The sequence below is a fragment of the Protopterus annectens genome, chromosome 6.part1, assembly GCF_019279795.1.
Source record: "Protopterus annectens isolate FY-2018-M chromosome 6.part1, PAN1.0, whole genome shotgun sequence".
NCBI lineage: Eukaryota > Metazoa > Chordata > Ceratodontiformes > Protopteridae > Protopterus > Protopterus annectens.
The window spans coordinates 126,071,794-126,094,387 of record NC_056738.1 but is presented as its reverse complement, the minus strand read 5'-3'; the positions used below and the strand labels follow the sequence as shown (position 1 = coordinate 126,094,387).

At 44.5% G+C, this 22,594-nt stretch overlaps 1 protein-coding gene across 1 annotated transcript in view; it reads right to left on the bottom strand.

The window, feature by feature from the left end:
- SP3 (Sp3 transcription factor) overlaps window positions 1-22,594 on the bottom strand; it is a 204,667-nt gene that overhangs the window by 146,440 nt on the left and 35,633 nt on the right. Inside the window, exon 3 of the mRNA XM_044075353.1 lies at window positions 18,200-18,402. Within this exon, the coding sequence (XP_043931288.1) occupies window positions 18,200-18,402 (203 nt within the window). The remainder of the gene's footprint in view (window positions 1-18,199; window positions 18,403-22,594) is intronic.

Genomic DNA, 22,594 nt, shown 5'->3' with positions numbered 1-22,594 from the left:
TAGTCTCCCTATACTCATCACTCATCAGACCAATGATTGAGTACAATGCCCCATTCGAATGTATCTGACCCGACACTTGCAGCAGCTGGAGAGGCCACAAAAGTTCCTCACCAAAAGGATAAAGGGTCTCAAACATCTGTCCTATGCTGCCCGACTGAAAGAACTCCAGCTCTATTCAGTCGCTTACCGCTTGCTCAGAGGTGACCTTTGCCTAACATACAAGGCCATGTCAAACCCAGATTTGATGAATATGCTTCACCTCAAAAAATCTAGATCAGTCAGAGCCACAAGGGCGGGAGACTTAAACCTCGACACGGCTATTAATAGGACGTGCTGGAGGGATAGATTCATCACCCAAAGACTCCCTATGCTGTGGAACAAAATCCCGGTATATGTGAGGCGGAGCACCTCGCTGGCCTTGTTCAAGAGAAATCTTGACCAATGGATGGGAGATCGCAGATATACCCCAGGGATTACCTCAGTGTCACTGCTCGACAGAGGCACAGCAAAATAATGGGTATAGTTCCCCATACTAAAGGGGTGGCGTAAGCCACAAAACTATGGGCTAGGCTTGTAAATGCCCTCGGGCAGATAGCCTAGTATGAACCTATTGTCTATGACCAGCAGTCCTGTGGATGGAAAAGCGCAGTTGTCTATGCACATCTAATGAATGCAGCTTGTATTCTCCTTTGTTCTGATACTTAGGAAAGAAGACTGGCAGGTTAATGGATTGATTGATATTGGCCTCTGAAGCCACCTTGGGAAGAAATGAGGGGTTGGTCCTGAGGTACACTCTATCCTGGTGAAAAGCCAAGTACGGGGGTTTTACACACAGGGCCTGAAGCTCAGAAACTCTTTTCGCTGAAGTAATAGCGACAATGAACGCCGTTTTCCAAGATAGGTACTTAAGATCAACCGAAGCAGCAGGTTCAAAAGGAGGAGCTGTCAATGTCTGAAGGACTAGAGATAAATCCCAAGGGGGTATAACTTCCTTGACAGAAGGTCTGAGCAGGAAGGTACCCTTTAGAAAGGTTTTACACAACTTAGCTGTAATCAAGAAACCTGACTCATGTCCCACATGATAATGAGAGATAGCTGCCAGTTGAACCTTGACCGTAGAGCAGCTAGCCCCTGATGAAACAGACCTGTAAGGAAATCCAACACAGTCGGTAACGGCGCTGTGAAGGGATCTAAGTTATGATTCTCCGCCCAGATGGAGAAACGCTTCCACTTACTGCGATAGACCTTCCTAGTGGAAGGTTTATGTGCTTCTACAAGGATGGCTTTTAACTGGGGAAGAGATTCCGGGAGTCCTGATTAGGAGTGGAACTGGAGCAGCCAAGCTGTCAACTTAAGGTTGTCCAGATTCGGGATCGGGAGATTCAGGGGATGAGATATTAGATCCGGTAGGGGATCCAGAATCCAAGGAGGATTTACCAGGTGAGACCACAGGTAAGGGAACCACGCTTGACGAGGCCAGAATGGGGCAATGAGGATCATTCTGCTTCCCAACCGTCTGGCTTTCTGTATGAGTTTCAGCATCAGAGGTAGAGGTGGGTAAGCATAAAGTAGACCGGGAGGCCAAGCATGCACCAGAGCGTCTCTCAGGGATTCCCCGAAGGGGGGAATTAGAGCAAAGTAACTGTTGCATTTCGTATTTGAGGGAGAAGCAAAGAGATCGCAACAGGGTTGCCCCCATTCGGCAAAAATCCGCTTTGCTACCTGGGGATTGAGAGACCACTCGTAAGGGGAAAGGATGGTGCAGCTGAGCCTGTCCGCCAGAATGTTGGTCTGTCCCGGAATGTGCGTCGCAATAAGAAAGCGGTTGGTGGAGGTCGCCCATTCCCACACTCTCATGTCCTCTTGACAGAGAGGATAGGACCTGGTTCCCCCCTGTTTGCTGATGTACCAGACAACTGACATGTCTGTCTGGATCGCAATAGTTCCTACAGGAAGAAGGTTCTGAAGTGCCTGCAACGCTAATAGCACCGCCCTCATCTCCAGGACATTGATATGCAAAGAGGTCTCTGTGTCGTTCCACGTGCCTTGGACCGTCCTGCCTGAGCAATGCCCCCCCCCCCCACCCGAGGCGAGAGGCGTCCGTGGTCACCGTGGCAAGGGGAGGAGGCGTGGAGAAGGGACGTCCCGTATAGAGGTCCGGAGATTGGAGCCACCATAAGAGAGCCCTCCTGCAAGCCCTGCTGAGGGGAATAGGATGGCTTAGGGGGTAATGTAGAAAGGACCACTGTACTTGAAGGGTCCATTGCAGGATCCTCATATTTAGACGAGCCAATGGCAAAAGAGTGATTGCCGCCGCCATGGAGCCTAGAGCCCTCAGGACCAACTCTGCCGATGGGGCTTCTAAATGGAGGATGGCCCGCACATGAAGCCTCAGGTTTTGTAGTAGTTCCGCAGTCAGGAATGCTAGAAGGTTTCTTGTATCCAACTTGGCCCCTATAAACTCTATCACCTGAGTCAGAGCAAGAGAAGATTTGTCCCTGTTGATGGTGATGCCCAGCTGGGGAGCAAGCTGGAGGAAGTAGTCCCTGGCTGAGCAAAGTAGATGCCTTGTCGGGGCGGTCAGGAGCCAGTCGTCCAGGTATGGAAAAACCTGCATTCCCTGGAGTCTCAGGTGGGCTGCTATTACTGCTAATACTTTGGTAAACACCCTGGGGGCTGTGGTGAGGGAAAAGGGAAGGACCCTGAACTGGTAGTGACTGGCTCCCAGCCGGAAGCGGAAGAACCTCCTGGATCGTCTGTCCATCAGAATGTGGTAGTAACGCAGCCTTGAGGTCTATTGAGCACATCCAGTCGTTCTCCCGCAATAGGGGGAGGATGGATTGAAGAGTGACCATCCGGAATTTTTGTTTGGTTACTGACAGGTTCAAAAGGGAGAGGTCGAGAATTGGCCTCAAGTCCCCCGTCTTTTTTGGCACCAGAAAGAACCTGGAGTAAAGAGCTAATCCGCGCTGGATGGCTCTTTTTTCTAGGAGCTGCTGAATTTCTGCAGCTGCTACCTCCTTCTGATCGGGTGGTACATCGGGGAGGTTTCGGAGTTTGGGGACATGATACAGGGGAATTTGGTAACCTCTGGATATGATACGAAGCAGCCACCAATCTGATGTGATGGACTCCCAAGCTGCCAGGTGCCTCGAGAAACGCCCCCAGACTGCCTCCAGAGTGGAGCAGTCGGGCAACCCCTCAGGGTTGCTGCGTGGGCCGATCAGAGAAGGTTTCTCTGGACCCAAAATTCTTCGGGCCCCCTCTGCCTCTAGGGCGGTGTCCTCCCTGTCCTCCTCTGCCACGGAAGGACTGGTTGCCCAGAGCAGGCTGGGAATGTTGCGATTTCCGGAACCACATCTTCTTCTGTCCCTTTTGGTTCTTGGAGATGGACCTCTGGGGAGCAGAGAAGCGGACTCAGACGGCAGGCAACGTCTTCCCGTCCTTTTCGCTCTGGACTAAAGTCTCGCGAACTGTCTTGCCAAATAAGGCAGAACCATCGAAGGGGGCATTCGCAAATGACGCCTTAAAGGGTTCCGCGAAGTCACAATGTCGGAGCCAGGCCTGGCGTCTCATGACTTGGCCTGCTCCGCTGGCTCTAGCGGCTCCCTCTGTGGCATGGGACAAAAGCCGCATAGAGGTATTCGATATAGATCTTAGAGTGGCCATGCGAGTAGAGTACAATTGTTTGTCCTCCGTCGACATGGACTCCGGGGGGAAGCAGCGTACTCTTTGATAAGGTCTCGCTGCATCCTAATAATGTGTGCCATGTAGTTCAGGGACCTTACTGAGAAGGTCACTGAACTAAAGACCCGCTTTCCTAGGCGATCCATCGAGCGGGACTCTGCTTGGTGGATGGACCGAGGGGCTCTCCTGAGCTAATTCCTTCTTAGTGGCTGCCGCCACCAACATGGCATCTCCGGGGTGACCCTTGCTCCAGTGGGAGCACTCTGAAGGGGGGCTCAGAATCCTATCAGGGCGTTTGGGAACTAGCTCCACAGTGTCCGGCTTCTTCCACGCCCTGGTGGTAATAAGGTCCACCAGGGGGTTGGGCGGAGGGGACACCCAAGACGTAGATGGGCCTGCTTTGAATGCCTCCAGGAACACGGACTCGGAGGAAGCCTTGGGGGCAGACCCCCCCCCCAATCCTGAGCATTTCCATGATGTCTCCGAAGGAGACATCCTCGGGGGGTGACCTTGGGGAGCCTTCCCCTTCATCCAAGTCCGTGTCTTCTGTTAAGGACTCAGGGGAGTCCACGTGCCTCCTCTTACACTTCCGCTTATGAGGAATATCCTCGGTGGGGGGGGGGGGCTGTCCGAGGAAGTCTCACCAGCAACATCTTGTTCCAAAGGAACAACCTGAGACATCGAAGCAGGCTGTCCCTGTGGCTGGGCGATGGAAGCCAGACCCAGCTGAGACGGAGTGCAGGATGGAGCCGAGGCAAGGGCCGGAGGTCCGGATGCACTCAACAGAGCCCTCTCCACAGCATCGAAGGCCGAGGGAGAGTCGCTCTCTCTCGGATCCGAGAGCCAACTCCCACTCGGATCCGATGGGGGGATCGGAACCAGAGCAGAGACCATCGGATCCGAAGGACTCGTGTGCTCCGACCTGGACGGAGCCAAAGGCACACTGAATCCCTCGGATCCGAAGCTCAGCCCACGGCTCTGAGAACTCGGATCCGACAAGGACGGACCAGACAAACTCGAGGGAAAGGTCGGAGCCGAAGTACCAAGCACTGTCGGCGCTGACCCACCCCCGGCTCCAACGCTGCCTGGCTCCGGGCGCACCGAACACAGGAAGCGGGTCGGAGAAGGAGCTATCAGGGCAAAAAAAGGCATTGAGCTCCCCCCTGAAAGGGGGGGGGGGAGTAGGAGCACTCCCATCTGCAGCTGGGCCTGGATGAACCTTCGCATCATCCGGTCCAAGTCTGCATCTGACAGGCTATAAGTGGATCTCGACGAGGCCACCGAGGCGGGCCGGGAGTGCCACCTCGATGACCTCAACGGAGATCGGGTCTTCTCCTCCTCGGGTCCCAGTGAGAAGCATGGGGACCGGAGCCGAGGAGGAGACTTGGAAGCCATGGAGGGAGAAGCCCGCTTAACCGGGGGGGGGGGGCCCGAAGCGGAGGCCTCGGCCCGCCGCTTATGGTGCTTCTCCCTCTTTTTCCCTCCTGGCCTCCCTCTCCTCCGGCGCCGTAGTGGGAGTTTGAGTCTCGGCCGGGGGGACAGAGGCAGGAGTGGCCGCCACCGAGGACTGGGGTGAGGCCACGGGAGCACCGGAGGCCGAAGCCGAATCCAGGGGCAAAAGTCCCGCCAGGATCAGCTTCGACCTCCGCTCTTTCAGTGCCCTGCGGTTGAACCCTGCGCAGATAACACACCCAAAGGACAGGTGTTCAACCCCAAGGCACCGAACACACAGTGTGGGGCCATCCGCCGGTGAAAGCTTATGGCAACACTCGGTGCATTTAGAGAAGATCGGTTTTGGGGCCTCTGACATTGTACTACGAAAAAATGCAGAAGCCAAACACACACCGACCCACACAAACACTACGTACCAGCGAGGGGAGGGGAGGAAATTACACTAACAAAAATACAAGTTTCTAAGGCTAAAATAAAGGGAACCTAACGCACTCAACCTTTTACTAAAAATTTTACAACAATTACAATAAAGTTGAAAAACTTATCTGTGGTACTAGGAGCTCTGAATCTATCTGCTTTCACTAAGTGTGGCAAACTAGATCTGAGGTCAGTCAGGGTTGACAGGGGATTATGGGTAAGGGGAGGAGCTAGGATCTGATAGTTATGAAACAAGTTGCCGGCTCGGATCAGAGATCGGATCCGATACCCAAAGGTTGCTGACAAATGAAGTACCTACTTCAGATTAACTATGTTCATATGAAGTCCTACACTTCCCACTGAATCCAGAGATTTTTGACAACTTGCAGAAGAATCTGAAAAACAATAATGCCTAATCATGGAAAAACTGTAAATGGCCTGCAATGAACTATTACAGAAACCAAGCATTTTATTAAAACCCTTGCAGCTGTAGACAAACCAAAGGATAAAGCAGAACACTGAAAATATTAACAAGAGACAAAAAAATCTTTTGAGTATTGGAATATAAGCAACTTTAAGACACACACAAAATAATAAAAATATATGCACCGAAACATGGCCAGGTTAAGATAGATTTTTTTTTGAGGTAAGCGCTTTCACAGGCAACTTCCTGCTTCTTCAGACCATTTAATAATAAAGACCAAACCAACCCTTTAATATACGTTTAAAAAAGATAAGAATTATGTAAATTGTTGACATCGAGTCCAGTTACATTCCTGTTACCTTTCTTAAATGTACTCACTCAAAAATACTTTGCTGATAAATAAGCAAATTAACTAACTAAAGAATTAAACCATTAACATTTGTACACAGCTGTTATCAAAAACATTTCTTCAATATGGAAAACTCATTTCTAACCTGATACATATTCAAATAAAACTTTGCGGTCAGGAATAAAATCTGCTATGAGCATGCATATGCATGAATGTCAACATTTATAGATAGAGATATAGCTATGGAATGTATAAGATCTGAAAGGTAGATGTATTTAGAGGAAAAGTTGATTTTAACATTTAAATAATTTTTTTCCAATGAGCAGTTTATGTAGTATTTACACACCATAACTGGATAATATAGTCCAAATAAATGATTTTTGCTGTATGCACTTTGGATTAGTATTCTATCTCCATTATTTAAGCAAAACTACATCTCTTAGAACAAGAATTATTTGATACATAACTAAACATTTTTTGCTTAATTGATAGATTTTAGGTTGACATTTTAATGTTGTTAGTTTATACACATTTTTTGTTTGCATTTCTGCAGTCTTAGACTGTGGACATATAGACATCCATGCATTAAATATTCCCAGTTTTTGTTTTAGCTTGCAGAGCTGAATCTAGTATGATTCTGCGTACTATGATCTCATGCGGTGCTTAACTGGGATAACGTGGTGTTACCCAAATGTATTGCTGGCAGTAAATATATTTTTTCTACAGAAAGAAAATCTTAATTCATATTTAAAAGCAGATAATTAGATTAATTTTGGAGTTTTATCACTATAAAAATGTCCTTCATTAAAGTATACTAATGTACACATGCTCATAGCAGATTTTATTTCTGACCGCAAAGTTTTATTTGAATATATATCAGGTCAGAAATTAATTTTCCCTATTGAAGAAGAAATGTTTTTCATAATAGCTGTGTACAAATATGTTAATGGTTTAATTCTTTAGTTAATCGTTTATCAGCAAAGTATTTTTGAGTGGGCATCCTTAAGAAAGCTAACAGGAATGGAACCAGATCCAAAGTTAATGGATGATGTCAACAATTTACATAACTTATCTTGCTTTTACTGGTGACTGATTTCTAAACGTATATTAAAGGGTTGATTTGGTCTTTAAGTGGTCTGAAGAAGCAGGAAGTTACCTGTGAAAGTGCTCAACTGAAATAAATCCCTCTTAACCTGTTTCAGATAGTATATTTATATTTTGTTAGTAATGTTTATCCTTTGTGTACACGGACCGTTAATCCTAGCTGCTGGTGTTGCTTCGTTTTTGATTTTAAATTTAAAATCCAGTTACTAGAAAACAGAGGCGGAATGACAGACAATTGAGATAGTAGAGAAAACATTCTCAAGGTTGTGATTTTGATGTGAAGGTTTAAGAAAGGTCAAAGACAGGTCTCCAAGTTCCCTCTTTCTTTGGCAGAAGCAGGATTCTTGCACAGAACATTTTCCATATTTGATGTTGGGGAACAGGTTCCATTACCACTTCAGACAGCATTTGATTTAGGACAGTAGGAAATGGGGAGGTCTGACTGCAGAGATGCCAGGGAATCCCAGGAAAAGGAGGAAAGAGGTCCCGCTGCCAATTGTAATCTTTCTAAATGACTTTTAGAACTAGAGTGTCTGAGGTTATCTGTTGCCACGGAGGAAAGTGAAGACCTAAACTTTAACACAGCTTTACTGGAATGTCAGGGAGGGAAGTTAAACACAAATGAAGGTACACACAAGTCAGTTTGCCTTTTCAAACCATCCTTGATTTGCAGAGACTTCTTTTTTGAACCTCCCTACCCATGCTTTCAGAATTTTTTTACTCATCTCTAGCTGAAATGGTTTAGTTTCCTATAAAAATGAACCTGAATTGGAAGAAAGGTTATCATACTTCAGTATTATAGGTTGAAAAAATACAGGTAAACCAACTGATTCAACTTTCCCCTTTCATCAAATCCTTCAAGTACCGCAGCAGAAGGATCAAATACCCCCTTTATGCAGAGAGGCATTCAAGACTTCCGAATTAACATCTTCTGGGAATGTAGGCAGGCAAATCTTCTAATCACTGACCCAACAGAAGATGCTCAAGACTCGGCATCTTCAGTGCCTTAAGAACATTTGGTTATCCGAGACAGAGGATATTAAGGAATTCAGAGACACTTTATTCTCTGATGAAGGAAGGTCGGCAGTTAACTCTCATATTATCAAAAGAGGCCAGTAGAAACCTGGGACATGCAAGCCTGACAACTCACGATCACAAAGGCTAAGGTGGTAATAGTACAAACTTTCTTCCCAAACCTATCAAACGCCTTTTCCGTGTCAGAATAGGGTTAGCAGCAAAAGTATGTTAGACTGCTATGACAGAGAAAGCACTGGAGGATGTAATCTGGAATCTGAACAACGTTTTATAATTTATCACACTACTTGAGGGTAAGGATGCCATCAGGCAAACTGTTGCTGGTAAGACAGGGTGAACTGCAGGTTGAGGAAAATCCACCTGCAACAAGTCAATGAATTCACTGTTAGGATTCTGGGATGTCTTTTTGTTCCCAGTGAAACTCATGAAAACTATTCAGGAGGGGAATTTGAAGAACTGTCCACAGAATCTGATTATCCTTCCCATGGTAGACATTTCAGGAAACAAAATCCAATTCATGCCCCTCAGACTGAACATCAAAACGGAGAGAGAGGAAATTTAAAAATTCTGGAACTACTCAAATTCCAAGACTGAATAGCTTGAAATAACCCTCTAGCAAAACCTAGCCAATCCTCCCCATCTCTACTAGGTAAAACAGAAGGAAAAGGTCCAGAAAATAAGAGGAGAAAAAGTACAGTTTTGTACCTACCATAAATGTAGATGTTCGAAGATCCACATTGCTGCAGTCCTTACACTTGGGTAGTCCGCTGTCCTCGGTCGGCCCGAATATCAAAGTATAAGGCTGACGTCGGTCAAGGCGCATTTGACTGACATCAGGACGTCAGGGTACAAATGCGCATGACCGACGTCATATCCTCAGTCTTTTCTTGCCCCAGATGTCAGAAGACCCTAAAAAGAAAGGTCAAAACCAAAAGACAGCAAACAACCAACCAACCACCCTTGCACTAAAAATATGTACAATATATACAATATACACCATATTGACAACCCAATCCACACAACCTCTAACTACAGAGGGAAGGAGGGAGTAAATTGGACTGCAGCAATGTGGATCTTCGAACATCTACATTTATGGTAGGTACAAAACTGTACTATGTTCTTCATCTCACATTGCTGCAGTCCTTACACTTGGGTAGAATCCCAAAGCAGAGGTAAGGGAGGATGGCAAAACTATAAGGAAGAAGGAGCTGCCAAAATGCCCTGCAAAATAGCAGTGGGAAAACCAGCCCTAGATTTAGAATAAAGTGGAAGGTGATAATGCCTAGAGAAAGTATGCACTGAACTCCAAGTAGCTGCCTCCAAAATATCTTTAGTTGCCACCCCTTAAAAAGCTGTCAAGTGGCAGTAGCCCTAGTGGAATGAGGCCTAATCCCAGCTGGAATCTCCTTGCCATGATGGGAATAACAGAAAGCAATGCAAAACCCAATCCACTTAGAAATAGTTTGTTTTGACACAGGCTTGCCCTAAGAACTCAAAGCAAAGGAAACAAATAACTGCTGAGACTGCCTGAACCCTTTAGTTCTGTCCAAATAATATCGTAACTGCCTGTGTACATCTAAAGTGTGCAAAATCTTTTCCCCTTTATTTTGGGGGTTTGCATAAAAAGTAGGCAAATGAATAGTTTGGTTTAAAGCCACACTAGAAACCACTTTAGGCATAAAGGAAGGATTAGTACGTAAAGATACCCTATCCTTATGAAAAATTAAGAAAGGCTCAACCGCCATAAGGGCCTGCAACTCAGAAACCCTTCTTGCAGAGGTAATGGCCAACAAAAAAGCAGTCTTCCATGATAAATATTTCAACTCGGTAGTAGCTGCCGGCTCAAAAGGTTGTAGAGTAAGTTTCTCCAACACAAAATTGAGATCCCAAGCAGGAGTAGGAGCTCTACGTGGGGGGGTCTTATATTCTTTGCCCCTCTAAGAAATTGCTTGAACAAAGGATGAGAAAACAATGGTGGGTCACAATCATAGTGAGCCGAAATTGCTGCAGCATGAACCTTAATAGAAGAGAAGGACAAACCTTTGTCCAGTAACTCAGTAAGATATTGAAGAGCCACACTTAAATTAGGCTCAGAAACATCAAAATCCTTTGCTGCACTCCAAAATAAAAATCTCTTCCATTTATCTGCGTACACTTTCCTTGTACTAGGCCTTCTAGCTTCCAAAATAACATTCAAAACTTGCTGTGGAAGTTGAGACCCACTATGGTTCAAAACAGAATATGCCAGGCTGTTAGATGAAGAGAGTGAAGCTTGACATTGAGCAAATGACTGTCCTCCTGAGACAACAGGTGTGGAATCGAAGGCAAAGGTCATGGAGGCTCCCGTACCAGGCTTCTCAGTAATGGGTACCAATGCTGTCGAGGCCAATCTGGAGCTATCAAAATCATCCTTGGCTTGTCCTGTCTGGCCTTTAGTAGTACCTTTGGGAGGAGAGGCAGAGGTGGAAAGGCATACACATGAAGATTGCTCCAATTGAAAGAAAGAGCATCCACTTTCCAAGCTGTGGGATGAAACCTTTTTGTGCAAAACTTTGGCAGCTGGTGGTTTAGTGGAGAAGCGAACAGATCTATGTCTGGAGTTCCCCATGACACTGTCAATTTCTGAAATACATGAGGATCCAATTTCCACTCGTGGGGATCCATAATTCGTCTGCTCAACACATCTGCTAAGGAGTTCTGTGCTCCCGGCAGAAACCTTGTCTGAAGATTTAGCTGTAAACTGAGAGCAGTCTCCCACAAAATCATTGCTTGCCTGCATAGAGGATAAGAATGTGTTCCCCCTTGCTTGTTGATGTACCACATGACAGTTGTGTTGTCTGTTAGAATCAACACCTGCCCTGGAAGAAGTAAATCCTTGAAAGCTATCAATGCAAACTGGACTGCTAACATCTCCTTCAGGTTGATATGTAGATGTTGTAGTCTGGCAGGCCACTTGTCTTGTATCCACTTTCCATTCAGATGAGCTCCCCAAGCTTTGTCTGAGGCATCTGTCGTTAGAATCTGACTCGCCTCTGGCCGGGTCACAGAGAGTCCCTTGTTTAGGTGACATTCCTGAGCCCACCACAACAATTCCTTTTGAATGCAAGGTACTATTTGAATGACAGTGTCCAGATCCTGGCAGTGCTGTGTCCATACATTTTTGAGATACCATTGTAACTTCCTCATATGCAGTTTGGCATTGGGAAGCACCAGAATACAAGATGCCATGAACCCCAAGGCTTGAAGGACTGTCCTTGCAGTCAGCCTGGACTGATGAGACAATTGATGAAAGTAAAAGGAAAGATTCTTTTGTTTGTCCGGGGTCAAAAAGGCCATCTGGGATGCTGTATTCAGTCTTACACCCAGAAAGCACATGTCCTGAGAGGGTACTAGACTGGACTTTATTTCGCTCACAGAATACCCCAGGCATCTTAGCACTGCTATCACATATTCCAAATGATGAAGAAGCTCGTCCCTTCCTTGAGCCAGAATCAGGCAATCGTCCAAATAAGGATAGATCTGTATTCCTTTTAGCCTGAGGAAAGCTATCACTGGAGCCAGAACTTTCGTGAACACTCTGGGCAGTAGATAAGCCAAAGGGCAATGCAGAGAACTGATAATGAGAAGTCCCAGCCCGAAAACGCAGATACTTCCTGCAATTCAGTCTGATAGGAACATGAAGGTAAGCCTCCTTGAGATCCAAAGTTACCATCCAATGATCTTTGCCCAGCAGAGGTAAAAGCTGTTGTAACGTCAACATTTTGAACTTGGGAATGTCCAGATAAGTGTTGAGGGTAGATAAATCCAAAATTGGTCTCCACGTGTTCCCTTTCTTTGGTACTAGGAACAGGCGAGAATAAAATCCTAGGCCCACTTCTGGCATAGGAACCGGCTGTATGGCCCCTATTTGAAGTAACAGAGAAATTTGTTTGTGAGCCTCTATTCTTTGCTGAGGAGGAACGTCTGGCATGCCTTTGAAAGGAGGCAAGGTATGGAAGTAAAACCTGTAACCGTGGTGTATGATATCCAATACCCATCTGTCTTGGGTAATTAAACTCCAATTTTCCTTAAAGAGTGCCAACCTTCCTCCCAAAGGTGCTGCCAGACGAGAAAGCTCTGGCAGCTGAAAAGGTAAGTCATTGGGTCTGTTTACGAAAGGACTGACCCCTGCCCTCACCCGAAGACTGTGCAGGTGAACTCCCTGTTCTAGGCCTGAAAGAGCCCTGAGCTCTGCCCCTCCCACGTCTAGACCTACCCCTAGACTGGGAATCATAAGAAGGATACGTCCACCCCTTGGTAGGCCAATTTCTACTAAACTTCGGAGGCTGAACCTGCAAAAAATCTTTAACAGTCTGCATAGACTTAGCCTTGTCTTCCATTTTCTTTAAGACTGCCTCAACAGGAGAACCAAACAACACATCAGATTGTAAAGGAGCATCTAAAATCCTTGTCTTAACATGGTCAGATAAATTCTGATCCCTCAGCCAGGCGTGCCTGCGAAGAACTGACCCAGTGGCAGCCACCCTAGACGAGGCCTGTACAGCATCAAAACCACATTGCAAAGAATGCTTACCCACCTGTTCAGAAACATGTACTAAATCTTGTAACTCTTTACACTCAATACCTTCCGCCAGAGCATCTACCTTAGACTTCAATTGTGAAAGGAGATAAGTTTTGGTATTTCAACATGTGAAACTGGCAATTCAAAGCCCTCATAGCTAGGGTGGAGGAAGTATAAACTTTCTTTCCCCATCTGTCCAAAGCCCTGGCCTCTTTATCTGGAGGAACCGGATTTTTGACAACAGAAGCCTTAACACCTTTAGGCCCCTGACTAACAGTTTCTGGGTCTGCCCTAGGACTCTTAAAAAGATACTTATGAGCTTCAGGCACCCTGTAATACCTATCCGGTTTAACAGGAGCAGGAGGCAAAGAATCAGGATTAAGAGAAGCCTCTGCAAAAACATCTTCCACCACATCCAGAACAGGAGGTATAGCCAAAGGCCTATGCTGGGGTAAAAACAAAAATTCCCTAAGCCTTTTCCTGGAATCAGAGAAGTCCTGACCTTCCCACTTAAAATGCTCCCTCATGGAATGAAGAGTCTCTGAAAAGAAAAATCCTCAGGAGGAGAAGCAGAAGGAGTAGAATCATCCACATCAGAATCAGAATAAGGAGAATACTCCTGCAAGTCTTCAGCCGAAGACTCAAACATCCGAAGCCTGCTCAAAACTCCCTAGCTCAGGTTCCACCCTAGGTCTCTTATCAGGAGGGGGCAAAGAACCTCTAATCATAGTAATCAAATCTTCTGCCATTTTAAGCATATGCTTCTTGGGCACAGTTCCTGAAGAACTAGGGGTGACACCAACTGAAGCTAAACCTGGCCTGCCTCTGGGGGAAGCCCTGGAAACAGAAGGAGAGGGCCTAACCACCCTAGGAAGGGAGGGGAGTACAGTAACCTGAGAAGCCCCTTCAGCCTGACCTGCCTCCTGAGAGGCCACATCCTGCAATAACAAAGTCTCTCCCTGGGACTCCAAAGAAACCTCCGGCGGAACCACCGGCTCCACAGACACCTCTAAAGAACCGGCGTCCGCACGGACGGTTCTTCTAGCCTAGGCTTCACTGCTTTGTCCTTGCGCTTCTTGAAGCGGGCGCGGAGCATCCGACAGCATTTTATAATTGCAGCGCTAGCCGAAGACTAACCTGGCACAATCTAACCTTCTCTTTATAGTGCGCTTATTGAATCTAGCACAAGAGCGACACCCAACAACGTCGTGCTCAGGCCCTAAACAAGGAATACACAAAGTATGATAATCTCTATGCGGTATCTGTTTCCCACAAGAAATACAGTTATTCACTTTTTCTGACATCCGGTAAACCACTGAGGCAAGAAAAACTAAAATATTCCCAACGGGTACTTAGCCAACTTTGACTCGGTCTGAAACTCCGAATTCGAAAAATTTCAGAACGCCGAACAGCACTTGCAACGCTGCTTCTGCATCGGACCATGCGGCAAAAAGACTGAGGATATGGCGCCGGTCATGCGCATTTGTACCCTGACGTCCTGATGTCAGTCAAATGCGCCTTGACCGACGTCAGCCTTATACTTTGATATTCGGGCCGACCGAGGACAGCGGACTACCCAAGTGTAAGGACTGCAGCAATGTGAGATGAAGAACATCTCTGTCTGAGAATCCTGCAGTAGTTTTGCAAAATGCATTTCAGGTTTTAGCTTCCATACAGGAAAGGCTTTACAGCAGTTTAGATGACAAAAATAAATTGTGTTCTTAGATGTGCTTAAATAAATAAAAACACTAAGGAATATATCAACTCAAACAAAAGTCTGGAAAACAGAAGGTTTAAATGGTTATTCCGATTAATTGACTGAATTGATAAAACTGCAAAAATCAGAGGCTGTAATGAAGAAAAGGCTGCCCGAGTACGAGACTAAGTTCCCAAAAAAACAGTAGGGAATCAGAATACAGCGTGTGCAGAAAAAAGGACTTTGTTTCTTCCAGTTTCTGTGGTACAGTAGAATGTTAATTGAAAGGGCATTGTATTTACACTTCAAACCTGGCCATGAGAAAGCAACTAAGACCTATATTACAAAAGCTGCAATCATACCAGCAGAAACAGCAAATCCTGGCAAAAAAGCATCAGAATGGAAAGCATTAAAAATTGCAGACAGGGTTACTCTGTAAAATGATTACTCAATATACACCAGCCTGAGGAGAAGCAAGTTTATACCAGTAAATCAGGAAATGTTGAGAGGTAGGTCCTAGATTCATGTAGCTGCATTCAGCTGTCTTTAGAATACTTTTCATAGGGGATCAAATACCTTTGTGATGAAGAACAGGTTAAGGAAAAAATAAAGCTTATCTAACAAAGACTGAACTAACAAGCAGAGCACTCTGCTTCTCATTCTTCTGACACAGCCCAAAGAAAAATGTGAAAATGCTGGAGACAAAAAAAAAAAAAAAAAAAAAAAAACAGCAGCTGATTAGGCAAATCGTGAAGAGGTGGAGATAATCAGGAAAAAGATCAGTAACACTATAACAAATATAAAAATAGAAGTGAAATATGCTTTGCAAGAAAAAGTGGCTGAGGAAGACTGGACCTTTAACTTGTGGGTGAACTATAAAATCATATACCCCACTTTATATCATTAACATTTAAGAAGACACCAAAGGTAATGAAGATGCAACCAAGTAAAGCAGTTATTACTTGTATAAAATTTTTCATGACTTAAGCTTACAGTGTAAAGCAGAGTTCTGAATAGTGTGCACTTGGTATTTTAATTGTGAGGAAGGAGAGTATTTGATGACTGCTGTATGTTAAAGAAAGCAAGTACTTTAGTTGCACTGTAAGAAAATAAAGGCTGGACAGAAGAAAGCAAAAGTTAATATAATGATGTCATCTTGGGCTGCTGGGGTGGGGATGGGGGTATAAATATAGATCAATACTCTTGGTTTAGGCTGTAGACTAGCTTTTATAAGGAAAAAGGCTTGAAAAAAGACAAAATTGCAAACAGCACTAAAAGTGTGAGATTTCTTAAATCAGGTTTTTCACTTTTTTTCCCTGTTACCAAATGCTCTCACTGTGAGACAAGTCTGTGGGCGCAGGCACCTTGTTAGGACATGTCTGTATATTGTGTTCTGAGAGAAATTTACAAACCTTTTTTCATGCATCTGCAAAGTTTTTTTTCCCCTTCATTCTGGACTGTTTTTACATGGGGATGAGCTATCTGCAGGTACAAGCAATTGGTCTTGACCGTTCTGAGCACTGTCTGCTGATAGAAATGTAACATTTAAAAGGTACAGCGGGCACGCAGTTCAGAGAAAAATGAAATCTGAAACAGTAGAAAGTCAACAAAATGTAGTAGTCACCTCAGCAATCAAAAAATTCAAATGCATTTGATAATGTGCAATTTGGATGTACTCTAAAGGTAGCCAGTGTACTTTTAGGACTAAAAGCATGCAAGCTGTTTTTCACATTGGGTAGCAAGTAGCAATCAGTGTAAGTGGGAACACAGGCTGTAACATATGCATTAGCATCGGTAACCTTAATTTTTGATTAATTACTGCCTGTGGGTGCACAGGCATCAATTTGGGGAAACTGCTCCTACTGGAGGGGAAAACCTCCATTTGTTGAAAATGTATACAGCTTTGTGAGTTTAAGTTAAAAGGGAATTTGGATTCTGAAAATGCATTTCTTTTAACTCTGCAATTGAAACAAAGTCATGAAAAATGTATCAAGGTTTCACATGGACATAAAGAGAAAGCAGCTACTTAGAATATCAGCCTGCCAAACAGTGTGTGCATACAAGCTAAAAGTAGGAAATGCAGATTCAAAAGAACTATCATATACAGTAGGTGGGAGTAACAACTACCATAATGGCTATTCTGTCTATCTTAACACGGAATGCAAATTGCCTTAGAGGTGTAGACAAAAAGCAGAGAGCACTGAATTGCATTAAGAAATGCAAGGTGCAAACAGCAAAGTTGCAGAAGACTACTTTAGATAGAAATGTGCATGCAAATGTGATAGGATTTCAGAATGAGCATTCAGCAGAATATTAGGGACAAAGGAAAAGGAGGCAATGCTATCAATTGTTAGAGAGGCTCAAAAAGTGACAGAAGAGTGGAAAAACAATAAAGGTAGATTTGTGGTAGCAGAGTGCTACTGGCAAGTGAAGACTATTAAGTTAATATGTATTTATATTCCACCAAATATTGTTACTGTTTAACTAAAAATGAAAATAGGAGAAATTATTAGTTTTCAGCAGGGATTATTACTTGTGGGCAGGGACTGGAACTTTATTTGCAAATAATGATGATTTAATGGGGACCAAATAAGAGAATAAAAACTACAGCTTTTTGAAGAAATTTTGTATGTCCTTCTATTCATATGCTGCAGTATTCATAACATGAGGGAAAGTACCAAAGCTCATGCAGAAGAATTGGGTAGAGAAGCATAAACATTCTCTACAAACACATGCAGAACAGCCCTGGCAAAACCAGCTCTGGACCTGGAAATGCCATCAAGTTTATAATGTTTCATGAAAGTATGAAGAGAAGACCAGGTATCTGCTATTAGGAAAGAGCAAGTGTCCAGGCCTTTAAAGAAGGCACCAGAGGAAGATACTGCTCCAGTGGAATGTGCCCTAATAGACGAGGGTAGCTTCTTTCCATGAAGCACATAACAGAAGGAAATAGTTTTGGAAATCCAAGTGAAGTAGTCTGCTTGGAAACAGGCTGGCCCAGGGCCCTTGGGTGACAGGAAACAAACAGGCAGTCAGTGTAGACACTAAAATGCACTTATTTACTTTTGATTTTACTTAAGCATTTTATATCTCGGCACACTATCAGTTTGGAGATGAGCTACCTGGTGCTGTATACATTCAAGATGGACATCATCTGAATTAGTTAGGCAAGTCTGAGCTTTGATCTTCATCTTTAAATACAGTAATCCAAGGCAAATAAACTGCAAGTCAAAAGAATCTGAGGGTGGCTTGTGTTTCTCTTACATAGAGAAGCACAACGGTCTGCATACAAAAGCCATTATTATTACACATGGTGTCTTCGACTTGGTCTTAAAATAATACCCAGGATAAAGTTCTCCTATTTCCTTTATGTTGCACACTCTCCACTGGGATTTGAATGATATCATGCACCTCACCACAGTGCTGTCTCAGTTTTACATTTGTAATTTATATAAAGCATTTACTGTTACATACCTCCCAGCACCATCTTTACAATTCGGACATGTACATGCCACTCGTCGCAGTCTTTTTCCTTCTTGGTTTTGCTGGTCCCCTTCTTCGTCCACAACTTGTACTCTCAAATGGGTCAAATTACCGCTGCTTACAGTTGAATCTCCACTAAGCTGCCACTCTTCAGGATCAGGTTCTTCTTGCTTTATACGTATATCTAAAAGCAATCATAGCTGGTAAACAACTTGGTTTCCAAATGGAGAGAGAAATAACTTGCATACACATCAAAAACTCATTCATTTGACACACACTGATGGTTACATGAAAGACTGGTAAGAGCTCGGCTCATTCATTCTGTAGGTTACCCTAGCTTTTCAAACGCCATCTTTTTTTTTGTGTGTGTGTGTGGGGGGGGGGGGCAGCTCTGGCTAGTCAGAAGGGTGACACCTTGCAAGAGCACTATATGATATCCAGTAAAGTTAAAGCCTGATGAATTCATTAAAACAAAGTGCATCTTGCACAGGTAGACAAGGAGAACTTGGTGTGGGGAAGTAAAAGTCCCCCTTGGAAGACAGCAATAGTAAAACTCAAAAGGGAACGCTGTGCGGTATGCCCGGGGGGGGGCTGCCTCTTTCCAGGACAATCAAGCTTGCCTGCTACCTACCTCTAGATTCCGGCTGTGGAAATGAGAGATGATTAAGATTCCTGGGAAGCCCAGAAATGCCTGGCTCCCATACTCTTGGAACAAATGTGCCAACTGGGTGTCAGAATTGAAGCAATGGTGGGCCATGGGATGAGCAAAAAAGATTAACTCATCAAGCTGTCAGTTCTAACCATAGCATAGTCACGTTTGAGATGCATAAGAGACCATCTGCTCTGATGACAAGGTCAACATGCTGAAGCAACAACCTTGGACTTTCCCTTGCTAGACTTAACAGGGGGCCTTAAAGAATCAACATTTTGAATTTTGGGATAAAGAACTCGTTTAAACTACACAAATCTAATATGGGCAGATTTCAAGCACTAGAAAAAGTCTCGAGCAAAACTCAATTTTTCTTCTGTCGTGGGTACTCTTTCTATGGCCTCTTGATCCTGCATTTCACTTAGAGGAGGCACCAGAAACACCATGACCCTTGGCACAGACAGTATGCCACCAAACTTTGGAAGGCTAGAAATTGCCAAACGTGGCAGCTTCTTATGGGGAGACCTTAGAGAGTTGCAGATGTCTAGCCGGAGGGCTGTGAAAACACCTCACCAGAAAGAAAAATTGCGTAAAATCTTACCATAAAGTACAGTTTTGTACCTACCATAAATGTAGATGTTCGAGGATCTCCATTGCTGCAGTCCTTACATATGGGTAGTCCGCTGTCCACAATCGGCCCGAATACCAAAGGGCTAGAACCGGTGTCGGTCATCGGCGCCCGAGACCGACGTCAGTACGTGCCAGTACAAATGCGCATGACCGACGCCATATACTCAGTCTTTCTTGCCTCAGATGCCAGAATGCAAAAAACACCACCCAAAACCCAACCTAAAAAGGGGGAAGGAGGGAGGGAAAATTGGACTGCAGCAATGGAGATCCTCGAACATCTACATTTATGGTAGGTACAAAACTGTACTATGTTCTTAGTCTCCCATTGCTGCAGTCCTTACATATGGGTAGAATCCCAGAGCAACGGAAAAAAGGGAGGCTGGCCAACTAAATAGCATTAGGAGCTGCTAACATGCCCTGTAAGATTGCAGTGGCAAACCCAGCCCTAGACCTAGAATAAAGAGGTAAATGACAATGCTTTGTAAAGGTATGTACAGAACTCCAAGTAGCTGCTTCTAGAATGTCTTTAGTACCTACCCCTCTCAAAAAAGCAGTAGAGGTGGCCGCAGCCCTAGTAGAATGAGGCCTGATCCCAACTGGAACATCCTTTCCATGATGAGAGTACCAAAAAGCAATACAATGGCCAATCCACTTGGAAATAGTTTGTTTTGAGACAGCTTTCCCTTGTGAAGTCAAAGCAAAAGAAACAAATAATTGTTGAGATCTTCTGAACTCTTTGGTTCTGCTCAAATAATACCTTAACTGCCTATGTACATCCAAAGAATGCAAAACTTTTTCCCCTTTATTTTGGGGGTTAGCATAAAAAGTAGGCAAATGTATAGATTGGTTCAATGCCACATTAGAAATCACTTTAGGCATAAAAGTAGGATTAGTACGTAAGGAAACTCTGTCATTGTGAAAGATCAGAAAAGGTTCCACTGCCATGAGGGCCTGTAATTCAGATACCCTTCTAGCAGAAGTAACAGCCAACAAAAAAGCAGTCTTCCAAGACAACAACTTCAATTCAACTGTAGCTGCAGGTTCAAAAGGAGGCAGAGTCAGCTTTTCCAAAACAAAATTAAGATCCCAGGCAGGAGTAGGAGCTCTTCGTGGGGGTCTTATATTCTTTGCCCCTCTAAGAAACTGTTTAATCAATGGATGCGAAAACAAAGGAGGGTCACAATCATAGTGAGCAGAAATAGCTGCAGCATGCACTTTTACAGAAGAGAAGGACAAACCCTTGTCCAATAATACAGTCAAATATTGCAATGTACAACTCAAATTAGGCAATTTGACATCAAAGCCTTCAGCTGAACTCCAAAGAAAAAATCTCTTCCATTTATCAGCATAAACCTTTCGAGTACTAGGTCGCCTGGCTTCCAAAATAACATCCAAAACTTGTTGAGGGAGCTGAAGGCCCTCCTTCTTTAAAACAGAATGCGCCAGGCTGTCAGGTGTAGGGATTGCACCCTGACATTGAGAAAATGATTGTTTTCCTGAGACAATAAGTGAGGAATCTGTGGTAATGGCCAAGGTGTCCCATGAATTAAGCTCCTCAACAGAGGGTACCAATGCTGACGAGGCCAATCCGGTGCTATAAGGATCATGCAAGGTTTGTCCCTCCTGACTTTCAACAGTACCTTTGGAAGAAGAGGCAAGGGAGGAAAAGCATACACGTGAAGGTTGCTCCAACTGAAGGATAGTGCATCTATTTTCCAGGCCGTTGGATGAAACAGCCTTGTGCAAAACAGTGGCAGTTGGAAATTCAGAGGAGAAGCGAACAGATCTATGTCTGGAGTTCCCAAGCCATGGTCAACTGAAGAAATACCTGAGGGTCCAACTTCCATTCGTGAGGATCCACCATCTGTCTGCTCAGAACATCTGCTAAAGAATTTTGTGCTCCTGGCAGAAACTGTGCTCGAAGAGTGATGTGCAGATTTAAAGCAGTTTCCCATAACAGCATTGCTTGTCTGCAAAGAGGGTAAGAATGAGTTCCCCCCTGCTTGTTGATGTACCACATGACAGTTGTGTTGTCTGTTCGAATCAACACCAGTCCTGGTTGAAGTAGGCCCTTGAATGCTTCCAAAGCAAATTGAACTGCCAGCATCTCTTTCATGTTGATATGCAAGTGAAGTAGCTCTGTGGGCCAAAGGTCTTGAAACCATTTTCCTGTGAAATGAGCTCCCCAGGCTGACTCAGAGGCGTCTGTCGTTAATATCTGACTTGCCTCTGGTTGGGTCACAGAGAGTCCCTTGTTTAGGTGACATTCCTGAGCCCACCACACAAATTCTTTCTGAATGCAAGGCAGAATCCGAATGACAGTGTCCAAATCGTGGCTGTGTTGAGTCCAAACGCTTTTGAGATACCATTGCAGCTTCCTCATATGCAGTTTGGCATTGGGAAGTACTAGAATGCAAGATGCCATGAACCCCAAGGCTTGAAGGACTGTCCTTGCAGTCAGCCTGGACATTACTGATAACTGTTGGAAGTACAGGTGAAGATTTCTTTGTTTGTCCGGGGTAAGAAATGCCATCTGAGCAGCTGTGTTCAGTCTTACACCCAGAAAACACATCTCTTGTGAGGGTACTAGACTCGACTTTATTTCGTTCACAGAATACCCTAGGCATCTTAAAACTGTCATTACATACTGCAGATGCTGAAAAAGCTCGTGCTTGCCTTGAGCCAGAATCAAACAGTCGTCCAGATAAGGATAAATTTGAATACCTTTTAGTCTGAGAAAAGCTATTACTGGAGCCAGGACTTTTGTGAATACCCTGGGCGCAGTAGACAAGCCAAAGGGCAATGCAGAGAACTGATAATGCAAATTCCCATTCCGAAATCTCAGGAATTTCCTGCAACTGGGCCTGATAGGAATGTGAAGATAGGCTTCTTTGAGATCCAGAGTCACCATCCAGTGATCTTTGCCCAACATAGGTAACAGCTGTTGCAGTGTTAACATCTTGAATTTTGGAATTTCCAGAAAGGTGTTTAGAATGGACAAATCCAGAATTGGTCTCCAAGTATTTCCTTTCTTTGGCACTAAGAAAAGATGGGAATAAAACCCTGTGCCCCTTTCTGTAGAAGGTAGTTCCTGTATTGCTCCCAAC